Here is a 14,970-nt window from a genome sequence, read left to right on the forward strand (position 1 = left end):
TAACAATTGACTCATATAATGGTGTTACTCACAAATTTCAGAAGGCAGATGTTTTCTCTCAGTGCTCCTACACAACCAGCAAATCCCAAAGTAAACATCACTATTCCCACCAGTAAGACAAGCACCACTGGGTCCAGACCATGAAGACCAGTCACCTTTGTCAGATCAGACAGTACACCCTGAGAGAAAACAGAACAGAAAAAGGTGACCACTAGAAATATATTATTCCTTTAACTTTCCTTCTGGATGATTTCCACATGATTCCAAATGAATTGGTTGAAAACCCTTGAACTTGCCAACAACCACCCCCACAAAAAAGTCTTACAGTAAAATATTTATGGACAACACCAGTTTTCTTCACCCCAGCAGCAGTAGTATCAATACAAAGTTCTAGGTAATAATTCTTTTAACAAGTCAGTCCAGTGCAGTCAGTTTCTCAAATTACATTCTCCTAGGTCTATCTGCCAAACAGGATTCCACAAGATGGTGCCAAAAGCTCAAAACTATCACTGATGTTCATCTAGTTTCAAAGCAAAAGAGTTAATGTTTTGTATTAACTTGAAATGCATCAATCAAAAGAGCACTCCAAAAAAATTAGGAAAATAGGTTTTTCAGTTTTAATGTTTAAGTGGCAGAAAGGGAGAGAGATTCTAAGGACAAGGCAGCTTATGAGTGACATTTTAAAGGGGGAATAAAAATCTTAGTTGAGTTTTCAAGGGAAGCAGGTTTTTCCTCTCATTTTAGTTACACCCCTTCTGGTGCCAAATGACCTTAGAAGTGCTGCTCCAAACTCTTTCAAAAACACACAAGTATAATCTAAACACTTCCCCCTTTCACCCCATAAAGATAAAAGCCTTGCACCAAAAGGAGTTATATATTCCCTGTAATTGCAATTTACCTGATTTAGCAGCAACGTTTTCTTCTTTGTTAGTTATCCTGAGATACCCCTTACCTTGACAGTAATCTTAGCTATTAAGCCTGTTTACCTAGATTTTTAAGCCTTTTTAAGTGTAATGCTAACACAGTGAAATCCTTCCTTATAATTTCTAGATAAGGTTTTAAAGAAGTTATTACACTAGCAACCATTAAAATTCCACCAAATACATCAAATGTAATGTGCAAAAACAAGATGGAACATGCAGAAGATAGAACGGATGAACAGTTGAAACTATTAAAGTTAATGAGAATGATTTGTGGGACATCCAGGCAGCCTTGCAGTAGCCTGAGCGTTCATCATATACTCAGTGACACACAGAACATTTTAATAAGGAAATGCCTTCCATTTAAAACAAAGACATAACAAAAAGATCAACACAGTACAATATCCCATAACTAACAAGTTTGCTCATTTTTTTCCTTTATAAAGTATATTCTCAAGCTAACCATGTACAGTGTAAGAGAAAGATATCAGAGATTTGCAATAAGTAGTCCAATTCTGTCAACGGAACGTAAATTCTCATCTTGCTACCCAGGTACCTGTGCTGGAGTTAAGTGCAAAGGATACATAACCTAAGAGAACCCCTGGGAAAAAAAATCCATATTGCTTCTTATTCAGCTGCTTATTTAACAAAAATAACATATCCAAAAATATAGCATTAGGAGAAAATGTGGCGATGGAAAAACTTCATCAGCTGGTGAAAAGACACAGATTAACAATAGTACAGTGGTACACAGGACTTCATCTTCTTTCATAACATGTTCCATAACAGATCCTATGGGAGCTGTTAAATTTGGCAACAGCAAGAGAATTTTTTTTGCCAGAACTGGTTGAAGGAATGAAAAGAAAAAAAAAAGTAAAAATTGAACTGTAGAACTCAGAATTGCCTTGCAACAGCTGGTGACTAACAGCTGAAATAGTCTACTGGAAAACAGTCGTAGTTTATTGATATATGTTACCAGTGACATTTCCATTCTTAAAAACTGTAAGAGCTCACAGCTAATTAACAAACTTGGTCTACCAGGTTAATTATGAGAGTCCCACCTAATAATGTTGGCTCAGGCCCCACAAGCAAGACACATACCGAGATCAGATGGGCTGAAGCAGGGTCTCTAAAACCAAGACACTATGAAACCAAGCACTGTGCAACCAGGAGGCTGAAACTTCCACAACTATTGTCAGCCACCTCCTTCCCACACCCAAACTCAAACTTTTTGTTCTCAGACAATTTCACTTGCTCATGCAACATCTTTTGGAAGAAAACTTCCTCTGATCAAAGCATGTTATGAAGAAAAGTTGGCAGAAACTGGGCTCTATTATTCAACCTCAGATGTTGCCGGCTCACAGCAGTTTCTTCAAGTTCGCATTTGATGTTTACAACGTGTTCTTTTGAAAAGAAGGTTGCGGGGGTTTATTTGCCTAACAAAAGATGTTAAGTCCAAACTCCTGAAAGAAGGAAGTTCTCATCCTGCTTTATCCATCTCTAAAGATGCTTCTGGCTTCTGCCTGTGCCATCTGCAGGATGGTTAAAACTCTTTCAAGGACAAGCTGCCCTTTACAATATGTAGATTTCCTACAGGCATACAGGAATGAAGTTTGATACCTGAAGTCAGTGTTAGAAAGTCCTAGAAAGACAACTCTAAACTTGAAATTTTAACTCTTTCTTTCAGTCACTTGGAACAGTGAATTAGGAGTTCAGCTGTACATGTTTAACTTGTTATTCACTTTCTTTTAATGTTTGTAAGCATTATGTCACCATCTCAACTGAAATATATTGGCAAAAGAGGGCAATCACAGATTGTCTTTTAAAAAAGAAAATCTCTAATACAGCACATTAACAAATGCCAAACCAGTTACTCTTTTGAGATACAGTAGTATGGAAACAACACAATACACATGACAAGGACAGATCTGATTTTTTATAAGGAAGTTCTGCAAACTGGCTGTTGATTGTCACAGTATCACTGCCATCAATTACAACACCAGCTACGTGCCTTCACCTTTAGAGAGCTAACAGACCTCTGTATACAAATGCAGAGAGCAGGAGACTAAACAGATCCAAAAATAGAGTAAGGTTGGAAAAGACCTGCCTGACACAGAGGAGCCCAAAACTGGACATGGTACTGCAGATGCACGTCAACTGTTGGAATATTCTCGGAAGCTCCTCCCTAAACCACTGGCCACACTGGTGATAACCCAGACCAGTGTGCTGTTGGCCTTGACATGAGAGCACAGCTGGTATTCTGCTTACTGATCAAACAGCAGCTCAAGGTTTTTTCCTCACAAAGCTGCTTTCTAAGCAGTTAACTCTCAGCCCACACTGGTGCATGGGGTTGCCTCATCTCAGGCACAGGACTGTGCATTTAGCCCTTTTTTTTAAAATAAACTCTCATTAGGTTCCCGCTTTTCTCCATGCTCTTACATTGACTATTTTAAACACTTCTCACAAACCAGCAGTCTCATTTCAACATATTCCCACTTAAAACAGAAACATAGGATTTATATTCAGAGAAAAAGACTGCTGAGGAATTAATCTGAAGTGTAGTCCTAGCAGAAAAATAGAAAAGAAAAACCAGAGAAATTAAACAGACCTAATGTACTTCATGTTGCAGTAAGAGACAGGATGTTCAGAACTCCTCCACCATCTACAGTTTATATTTGGGTTTACCACTGCAGCACAGTTTCTGCAATATTTTTCTCTTGCTTCCCATCTATTGTTCACCAAGATGTTTATCTCTAAAATACAGGCACTACAGCTGAAGAATGGCCCTAGTATGAAAGACTGACAACATAGCACAGAACAACTGATGTGAAAAACGAACAGATTTCATGAGCGATTTGTAAGTTCAAAACCAAAGGAAAGGCTTTGAAGCACTCATTTGCAAGATAGGACAGAGAGCAGAAAGAGTTCAGGCAAATTTAAAAAAAGACAGAAAGAGTCTGTCTTTGCCTTTTAGTAATTTCAGTGCACCATAAAGTCAATTTGACAAATGGGGGTAAGTTGTGAGAAATTTATTTCCAACCACACAGATCCTATGTGCTTCCCTACAAAACAAAAAAGGTCTGAACATGAGAGAATAGAAATTCAAGACAAATTTAACACCTTCCCTAAAGGGTTGGAAAGAAAATTTGTGTGTGTGTGTAGAGATAGGCTGCTTACTATATACCAGTGATAACACTAATCTACTTGTGAGAATGAGTGCATGCACATAGGGAGTGGGGAGAAGGAGAATAAACACCTCAAAATTAAGTTCATCACAAAACACTTTCCCTTCTAAAAAAGCAGAGGAATCTCAGAACCTCTCTGTATGTGGACAGCTGCTGTCTGCAAACACTTCAATTAAGGAAATGCAAACACTGTGATGGTAACTGAAGTCTTACTACTCAGTAGCACATCTGGACAGTGAGGGCATCAGCCCTCCACTGCTAATTAAGATGCAGGTCAGCCAGTCTTCAAGTAATTGCCACTTTTCCTAATGTTTACAGTCATATTAAAGCCATGCTTTTAAATTCATTCAAGGGGTTGAACCATTCCATACTTCTATCATTCTCTTCTCTTGTGACAGGAGAACTCTGCAGGTACATGTCGACACTGACTTCCTGTGACTGAGGGAGTTACTCAGCGAGGAGAAACCTCTGTCACAAATAAGAGTATTATTCAGCTAGACCATGTTCCCCAGTTTTGTTCCTCTACATGGAAACACCATCACTTCAGCACTCCCTGGGGAGTAAAGTGGACAACAGATGGCCATAGGACCGGGACCATCTTTCTGAAGTACTTCAAAGATGCATGTTTGGATTTTCCTAGGGTTTTTTGGTGGTTTTTTGTTTGGTTTTTTTGTTTGTTTGTTTGTTTTTAATATATAAAGTGATATCTCTTACATTATTCACACCGTGTCTTGTTTCTAATAAAAAGAGTTGGGTAGAGAAATGTATTTCAGAAAATACGGTCTTGAAAGAACCACTTTATAAAGACTATTCATAAAGATGAAATTCTCCCTAGCATTCTGCTCACACAAGTTTATTAAAAGGCTCTAAACATCAAGGGCCACAGCTTAACACCAGATAAGGGACAAGAACAAAATTCCATCTAAACTCAGTTTAGATCATTTGGATGTGGTCCTGAGCTCAGTTGCTTCCTGAGGAAGCAGTTTTACTAGAGGTGGAGAGGGCTGCCACCATCATAAGACCAGTCATTTCTATCCTTACCTTTTCACTCCATGCCCACAGACCAGCTGCAAGGAAGGCCACCCCAGCTAGCTGGAAAAAAAAAAAAAAAAATTAGATGTACTAATCAACCACATTCCCAAAACACCTAGCCACTAGCACTGTTGTTTAAGTGAAACAAATTTTGCCTGTAATCTCAGACAATAGTAATGGGACATTTCTCCCTATGAGTCAGTCTCTTGCAAAAACGATTTAAAGGATTATGCATTTTAAAAGCTACTTTTTAAAAAGCACTTCACTTCGATTTTTAAAGATTACTCAAAAAGCACATGGTACTAAACTGACACTTCCACACAGTAGCACGCAGGTGGGAGTTACACTTGTCCTAATGACTTGCTCTAAAACATTTGCCTACACACTAATGAAGATGTCAGAGTATTTAATGCATTCTGAAGTTATTCCCTATTTAGTCATTTTACAGTACCAATTTGAGCAGTAGCCATATTTGACTCCTTGCAACTTCTCAGTGTCATGGCTCACTACATTAGCCTCTTTTCTGATCAGTTTGTCTTCTAAATCCTTGTCTTGTTTAAGCACTTCTGAAACAAGATGGATTAACAGTCCATTCATTTACTATCAATAAGCAACATACAAATCCTATACCAATTGAAATGTTTGCATAATAAACATTCCCGAATCATATTCATCCAAATTAATCACGAGTTCCTTGTTCCTTATTCTAATCTTTTATTCCCTTTCTTCAGTTCTCAGGCAGTTTGTCTTTAATACCCAGTGTCAATAATCAAACTAAAACAACCTCTTTACAATCCCAGGGCAGCTCCTCCTCATTTTTTAAAATGGCATTCCACCTAGCTATGTCAGCAGGGACCTTATCCCTCCCTGAAACTACCTGAATGGAGGTTGTAGTGAGGAGGGTATCAGTCTCCTCTCAGGTAACAAGTGTCAGAACAAGAGGAAATGGCCTTGCACCAGCTGAGGTTTAGATTGGATATTAGGAAACACTTCTTCCCTGAAAGGATTATCAAGAATTGGAGCAAGCTGCCTAGGGAAGTGCTTTAGTTACCATTCCTAGACACATTTAAAAGACATGCAGAAGTGACACTCAGGGACATGGTTTACTTGGCAGGTTAGTTAATGGTTGAACTTGATCTTAAAGGTCTTTTCCAACCTAAATGATTCTATGATTCTGTGGAAAGGACTGAGGTTGCTTCCCCCCTGCCAAGCCAAACACACACCGACAAGCAAATCCCAACAACTGAAAAACCTCTTTCAAAAAAGCTCTTTCCTCTAGGAAATGCAGTACCTCCCTTGAACTAAATGGGCATCATGGGCAGTTCCCCACAGCACAGGCAAGAAGCAAAAATGGAACCCACTTACAGTCACACAAGAAAACAGATTTTATCATGTGCTGCTGGGTTCATGGCCTGCCTGCCCTAAGCTGCACTCAGGGCAAGTGAGGTTGTTCTGGGTTTACTCCGGTGGGGAAAGTAGGGGAGAGGAAAGCCAAAAAGGGTTGCAAGTGTCCTCCATGTCATTCTGTAAGAATTACTCAAATTACATAAGACACTTCTGTCTAGGTAGGAATTACGATATGCCATATTTTAGGACTTAAACACACAGATTAACCAACCCAAGCCACTACTAATACATGAGTCACAACTGGACAAAGCAATGCTAAATAAGTTAAATTTCCAGATCTTGCATAATAAGCAACGGCACAGTGACTACTCACCTCAGACTCTGTATTAGCTAGGAATATTTAAACCGATGATTTGGATCACAGCACAATATTGAAAACACTATTAAAAGCCACATCAGTAAACAGAATATTGACACAGATTAACCCTAAATCTTAACTCAGCAAAAGAAAGGAAAAGAGTCAATAATCAAACTTGTATGTCATTAAGTTGCACAGTGCATTTAAGTGATGCATCCTTCATCCTTTTCATTCCAAATGCTTCAGGAATGCTGGGAGACAGATGAAGACAGCTGGTGTATTTAGCAGTAATCAAGCTAAATTACACAGTAGACAACTAGATCTTTGGGAAATTTTTCTACAGAAAGGAGAGGGAAAAAGAACTGGGAAGACACATTTTCCAGTCTATATACAAGTTAATGGTACTGTAACACTAGTATTGTGCTATTGAGTATATAAATAGGGTGTTCTCTTCAGACTTTCATTATAATTACCACCTTAATTAACCTGTAGTAGATTCTTAAGTAGATTTTTCATTAGCATGCTTTATTCTCACCTTTGAACATGAACATTGCTCCTATGTTTTTAGTGTTCTGTTTCACTAAACTATACTATTTTTGCAAAGTTATTTCCACGAGCACCTATGCAAACTGCCTGCAGGTAAAATGGAGTTTATCAGAAGAAAAATCAGCTTTGTCTCATAGGATCAGTGTGGATAAATCTAAAACTTAATTCATCTAAGACAAGCAATTCATATTTTTCACTAGAAGCAGCCAAGGCACACACATTAAGTTCCCTTAGCAAGAACCAGTGAAGTATGATGTACTTGCAGAGGAAACAAAAGCCATCAGCCACTACACTGACAGGTGCAATCACCAAGACAAGCGATTTGCAAGGAAGTAAAATAGTTATTTAATCAAATGAAATCTCTTTGCTTTAAAGACTATGTGCAAAATACTTTAAAGTAGCGCATTGAAAACTACTGCAAAACACACCATGATGATAAAATTACCTCAGAAGTTAGTATGATTGAACATGCCATGAGTTCTACAGAGAATTAAGCACCAGGAAAATACCCTCTCTAACACCCTTGCACAGCATTCAAGTGACTTATGAAGCAGACCTGGAAATTGATCCTGCCTAATCTGAAGGAAAAGTTCTAACCTTCTTCAGATCACTGAGCGAAAAGGCTACACGAATGGAAGAACAGGTAACTCAGAAGTAGCAAAGCCAAAAGAAATCATTCCGAAGGCGAAAGTAAGCAAGTCAGCTACCTCAAGAGAGCAGCATTTTGAAATTTGCCTTTCACCAGAATATGTATGACATGTAGGCAAGAACAAAATGAACTATGCAACTTACTACTGCGCCAGAGAGTCATTTAAGACATGAAAGGTTAGATGAAAACACACAAAGCAGCTCAATTGTGCAACTTAAAAGGGAAATAAACCAATCGTTTCCAGCATTTGGTCATTTCCTGCTTCAGAAATGAAAAATTAACACATGGCATGGAGTTGTAAGGTCTGCTCAGATGTACAGTAGTGACACCAATGTACAGACACTGTGCTTGACATCACGTGTAAGCATTATCCATTCCCACTCACACTTGAATTCCTTCGACTGCCTCTAAGTCTGATCAGGAGTAATAGGAATGCATTCCTATTGCACTCAGTTTTTGTAATCACAAAACTTTACTCTCACAGAAAACACTTTCCCACTCTCTGGACAATTCTATTTTACATTGTAGCTGCTCCACCCATGCAATCAGCACCCTACAGCCCTTCCTTCCTATCCTTGTGTCTTCCTAGACTCTTCCTCTCAGGGTCAGGAAACCACCTGGTGGTGGATTCTTTCCTCTTCCTGGCACAGCCTTGTTGTTTCAGTTGTTCCTGAAAAACAACATAAACTGCAAAAGCCAGAAAATCTTATGCTAGCCTGGGTCTTCTCTTACTTTTCAAATAAAATTAACTCTGAATTCTTTCTCAGAACTGAAGAGAACTTTTGCCCTTCATCATTATTTTCAGGGAAAAATGCCACATCTTGTTTAGCATGAATGAAAAGTACTATTTTTGTCTCCAGCAACCCTTAAGAATCACACACAGAGCTACAGACCATTAGAAGATAAATCAAGATGACAGCAGCTAAAAGCTATTTGATCCTCTCCTCTCAATTCATCTGAGAGACAGTGAGCTCGCATGCAGCTTTAAAAGGCCTTGGCAGAGCACACATGCAATCCTTCACTTAAATGGCCATGCCCTGGATGAAGTGAAATTCCTTGACTGTCCCAAAAAAAACCCTTCACCTGGAGACAAAGCAGTAAGCACCAGAGACAGGTGTTGACACAGAACAGAAACGTGCCAGAACAAAGCTCTTTACCTGGTATTACTGCAGTCTGCAAGTTTCACTATGACAAATGAAGGTTTTTGGGAAAACAAACAAACAAACCATAACTACAAAAAAAACCCACCACCACAACAAAACAAACAAAAAAAACCCAAAAACACACACACACACACAAAGGGGAGGGGGAACAGGGGAAAAAAAAGAAAAAGAAAAAAGGCTTTCAAACACAAAAGGAGGTCCAGCCTTGTTATCTTGCTCTCTTGCAGGGCTATCTTAATGGTTGCAGTATGGCCTTATCACTACTCATTAAAACAAGTGTACTTGGACAAGTGAAGTCTTAAAAGTGTGCTTAAAAAGCAAGATGAAAATAAAGTAATCACACATCAAAATCATGCCTAGGAATACAGAGCCTTCCTATGACTTCCATTCCCTTTCTTACAAGGAAAAGTCAAGAACAAATAGGGAAGTGATACTACAAGCCAGTTGCACACAACTAACCAGAAGCCATTGGACTTGAACTTTCAATTCCCAAATCGTCCATAATAAAAAAAAAAAAAAAAAAAAAAAAAAAAAAAAAAAAAAAAAAAAAAAAAAAAAAAAAAAAAAAAAAAAAAAAGCTTAGAAAGAAGACTTTTAGATTTATACATTTCTAAAGGCTGATTTAGAATGATCTTCCCATTATTAGTCATATTTGCCCCCTGAGTCCAATGTTTTGTTTCACTCCAATCTATGTTAACTGTATCTGAAGTACTGAAGTAACCACTAACTCAATTCTGGAAGTCACTACATCACCACATGCTTTAACTTTAAAGTTTATACAGTCACTGATAGTACCTTCAAAGCTATAACGGCAAAGTCAACATGCACCTTTAATAACCACGACAGAAGAACAAATACAACTTTTTATTTACATTCATATTAGTTGGCTTGTGCATAAACTGTGTCATGAGTTGAGACACAGGTGAGCTGTAACAGCTCATACGGGCAAAAGCCTGTCTGATCATCTACCCATGTATCATCCCTCATACCCCTACAGAACAGCCACCCTCACTAACACAAATGCACACAAAACAAGCTCCCACAAGCACCTGCCCTGCAACCCAAGAAGAGTGAATCGAGACTAACACTCCCTTCTTAAATGCTGATTTTGAGTTAAGGTTCCATTTCCCCTTCTGATTTTGTAGTCCTTCAGTTCTATTAAGGCACAGAGATTTACTTTGTTCTACAAATGGTGGATTTGGACAATTAAAGACATTGTTAGAATAGTCATCCCAGCCAGCTTTCATGTGTCAGCTAAATGATTCATGCATTGCCTATAGGAGTGTCTGCCCTCCCACTCTACATTTGCATAGCTTGTTCCACAACTGAAGGTGCCAAAATCTTATCAAAAGAGCTGTAGTTACACATCATTAGCTAGGTCAGCCTGATGATGTCTCAGTAGAAGCCTTAGACCACTTGCTGAGGAAGCTACCAAGACTACATGCATCAGTTCAGAAAACCAAATCATCCAGACAACAAATCAGCTGAAACACACAAGTTATACTGTAAATCCTCCTCAATTTTTCTGCACCTCTTTAAAAATTTTTCTTTAACAGCTAGAAAAATCTGTAGATATTTGTCATTAATTTCAAGACACTACAGTAAAAAGGAAATATAAGAGTGCAATGACAGCAGAAAATAAAAAATAAAATAGAGACAAAATTCATTCCTGTGAACAATCAGAGGCAAATTCTTGACAGTCTTCCCAGTAAACACAAAAAATTCCATTTTTAAAAGGCTGTTTACCCATCAGAAACAGTCAGACCCTACTTCATGAGACATGCACTAGAAAAAAGGCTGAGGTCTAGAGCAATCACAAGGTATCAGTTTCCCACATATCCCTCCCCTGCTGCTTGAACCAGACCACCATGACAAGTATTGCCTCTCACTACACCACACTCCACTACAGGAATATAGAGCTGTACAATATTGAAGAAAAATAACCACAGAGCTGGTGGTCTTTAAGCACATAATTTTTAACCTGTTGATGGGCATCCTCAATTGAAACGTGGAAAATATCATCCTGATGAACGTTTGCACTGTGCAATATGACAAGATTTTACACAAACCAAGTGTCTGTTCTGCCCTGTTATCCCCACAGGGGTAACTCCCGTGGGGATTCATGTGACAGTATCGTGTTAAAACACTGCCCCAGTAAGCAAGAGGTGGTGCAAAGTAGCAAAAAGTTCTATGGTTTTCAACAATGATACTGCTAGCACAGAACAAGTCACTGTATCTACACTTTTCCATGACTACCCGTGCCTTTCCACGAATTTAGACATAAACCCTTAACACCTGACCTCTGAGTTCCAAAAAGAATTGTCAATATCTGAATTGCATCCTCCCCTTCCCCTCACAGTCCTGTTAACCATTTCTAGTGCAACGCTATGCACTAACCTTTGAATAACCTCCTTTCCCAAGTAGTCTGGTCCTACAGCAACCTTGACCACCATACACATGTGAAACCACACACTTGCTTTTGTACCTTTTCACAATTCTAAATAAACATTATAGGCAGGTTAGTCCATAGCTAAGTACTTCAAGACTGTATCAGACAATTTTGCTGCCCAGAGAGTGAGCAGTGTGGTGCCCACATGTAAAATCTTGACTACACTGTATTGCCAGCTGTTTACACACCTCTGGGGCAGCTCCTTTATTATCTTCTGTGTAGCATATTTACAGCTACACCACCCAAAAAAGATCAAAGATGATCTGAGAGGAGATCTCATAAGAGACTTCTTTTAACAGGGAAGCAACTTAACATGGATATCAATTCCTCACATTTTCAATAATAATTAATTTCTCATATGGGATAGGCTTCTTCAATTCCAAAACACCTGGTATATACTATACATCAGTTTACTGCTTTCAGGTAAATATTTCAGCTTGCTCTCTTTAACAGAAGAATGAAGTTAATAAAACTGAGCTATGCCTAAACTGTTCCAGCCTCTACATTTCATACTCACCCAAAAGACAATGTTGTAACTGAAGAGCAAGTATTTGTACCAACAGCTGACTTCTGCATTAGAATATCGGTAATAGTGCATCTTCTATAGCACAGCGTCTGCACAGAAGAGAAACAATGAGAATGAGTACAGTGAAAAGATCTCAAGAATTTTTTTCAAATCTCTCTTGGCAAGGGACTACAGTAACCATATGCCATTCAGAGGTATTTTAAAAATCAGCTCAAACTTCCATTGACCCTCAATTCCCTTTAATTACTTAATTTGCTTAATATTACTTATTTAATTGCTTAATAATTCTATCTTTAAGTACCCTTGTGTGGTAACAGGGAGGGAACACTCAGAAAGGAAACTAGCTATACAGTTACCCTAGGAAGATCTGGATCAGCAAGCTGACATTCCTTCACTTTCTCACTCCTTCAAAACCATTTTACTTAGAGATGACTGCTCAATGCAAAAATGTCTGAACACACTGTGGACTGCACATCCATCAACCCAGCTAGCAGGATGTTGGAAGTGGTTATCTGGAGTCCCTCAGTGTCTACAGACTGCTAAATATGACAGGCATTGTACCCAGTCCATTCCACACTTCAATGTTTCTTTACCAAATCATATCCTGTAAGAGGTTTTATTCTCAAGAACAAAAGCCACACCATTCAAGAGACATCTGCTCTGCAGAGTTTTGCTTCCTTACGTACACTGCAGATAAGGTTCAACTGCAACAGTTGCTCAAATATTTCCAAGAACTGCAGTTTTTCAGAGTACCATAACTAAACCACCTCTGCAGAAATGCCACGCGTAAGAAAACAGAGAACAAGCTGTGAAATTGAGAGCCAGAGCAAGGAAGACAAAGCACTCGCACAGCCCTCGCATTCTGGACAGCTGAGCTCTGCCCATGACAGATAAGCAGTAGTTCCACATTTCAACCCTCCATTCACTTGAGGTAAATGTTAGTGAAATACTTGCAAAGGGAAGGAGCATTTATTCTAACAACTCATAACTAATAAAAGGTATTGTGCCGGGTTGGGCATTCACAGACATCATGCAAAAAAATCAAGCTTACCCAGCAAAGCCTGAAATCAAGCACCATGGAATGCAGAACTGAAGGACTCTACCCTCTCATAGCTGTGGATGCAGTGAACTAGTTTGCCCCTCCTTTTTAAAAAAAAAAAAAAAAAAAAAAAAAAAAAAAAAAAAAAAAAAAAAAAAAAAAAAAAAAAAAAAAAAAAAAAAAAAAAAAAAAAAAAAAAAAAAAAAAAAAAAAAAAAAAAAAAAAAAGCAATCTGCACCTTAGTATAAAAGATGCTCCCACCAAAAGAAAGTAGTAAATACCTGCCAGCTTTGAGAATCCCATTCAATTCAATAAACAGCCTGCTTGATCTTTTAAACGAAATATCAATTGTTTTCTATGACAATTATGAAGTACCATCAGCATCTTACTGAAGGAGCTTATTTTTGACATCTCAACACAAATATTTCAAGCTGTGCCTTAAATTTTTTTCCCCTGAAGCTAAAACCACACGCATACAGATCAAGGACACAAAAGAGGTCTCCAGTCCACAAGACTATGAATATAGATCCCAAACAGACTTAAATTTTTCCTTCCAGAGGTCTTTTCATGCCAGGCTTGGCTTACATCTGGAATCCCATTGAGAGTCCCTGCCTGGCCCATATACATCCCTCATCCCTCTACAAGTCCAGTCAGAAAGTTTCTTCACTGCTCAACCAAATCAAAATAGTTTTCAGAAATACCAAGACAATGTAGAAAAATCTGAGGATACATTTTGGTAGAATACTCCATAGCCTTAAGTAGCTATGGGGAAAAAGACACTGGAAAATAATGTGAGCTGGCATACCAAAGTAAGATTGCAAGATTTGTGGACTGACAGTAATTTCTAGTTTTTTTGAAGCCAAAGTGACCTGCATATGCATAAGAGGAATTTTCAGATCCCAGTGAAAGTTGGTAGTTATTATACAAGTCATACTGATCTACTTGGCATGAAGTAGACTAATCTATAGATAACAAAGGCAGACAACACCTAAGTAGCCTTCATGCATGTGCTATCAGTGCAGGCTGCTTAATATATATCACCCACAGGCAACTCTAGATTAGTGCATCTGGACAGACACAGTAGCAACAGAAAAAACAACGTCATTAAGAGAAAAAATTATTCCTCCTGATGATTGATGAGAAGGAATAAAACTGAATTAAGTCATAATTCATACATCTTTTCCTCACTAGCCTCAATAAAGGTTTCAGAGAGAAAAGAGTCTGGAGAAAAGTAAATGATTTATTGCACATTGTTACAGAAACAGTACCTGTAAAATTTTACAGGCCAGAGAGTGTGAACTTTCATCACTAATACTTGAACTTGATATTTCCACAGTTCAGATGTTGATTTTCATATAACTTTAACCAAACACTGAAAACAAGTCTTTTTTTCCTTCCAAAACCTCACAATTAGGTTCTAATGGTCACAGTTCATTTATAGCAAAAAGAACTTAACTTTCGTTAAAACAAAAGAAATTGTACTTTATGATAGTACAGGCAATGTCTGGAAAGGACCTCCATGATGTGACCCATCTAGGGTCACATCTAGGAATGTTCACTGTATTACATAAAAATTATTTTTGTGACATATGTTCCTAAGAAGTAGCTTTGTTTCCTCATCCCCTAGTTACTGATCTTTTCAACCCATTCAACTGCACAGACATTTAGGAACCTTACTAATATGGATCACAGCAAAGGACACTTATTTAAGCACCACTCCCCTGACACACTTAACTAAGCCTGCAGGTGAGAGAAT

The 14,970-nt window shown here is 38.3% G+C and overlaps 1 protein-coding gene across 1 annotated transcript in view; it reads right to left on the reverse strand.

The window, feature by feature from the left end:
* The window catches only part of TSPAN14 (tetraspanin 14), a 38,974-nt gene that overhangs the window by 11,398 nt on the left and 12,606 nt on the right, over positions 1–14,970 (reverse strand). The window contains exons 2-4 of the mRNA XM_027893034.1: positions 12,167–12,265; positions 5,147–5,197; positions 33–179 (exon numbers count right to left, since the gene is read on the reverse strand). Of these exons, the coding sequence (XP_027748835.1) occupies positions 33–179; positions 5,147–5,197; positions 12,167–12,247 (279 nt within the window). The 5' untranslated portion in view covers positions 12,248–12,265. The remainder of the gene's footprint in view (positions 1–32; positions 180–5,146; positions 5,198–12,166; positions 12,266–14,970) is intronic.

Source organism: Empidonax traillii, unplaced genomic scaffold (assembly GCF_003031625.1).
Source record: "Empidonax traillii isolate 1590-97213 ecotype Southwest subspecies unplaced genomic scaffold, ASM303162v1 scaffold376:size1174107, whole genome shotgun sequence".
Lineage (NCBI taxonomy): Eukaryota > Metazoa > Chordata > Aves > Passeriformes > Tyrannidae > Empidonax > Empidonax traillii.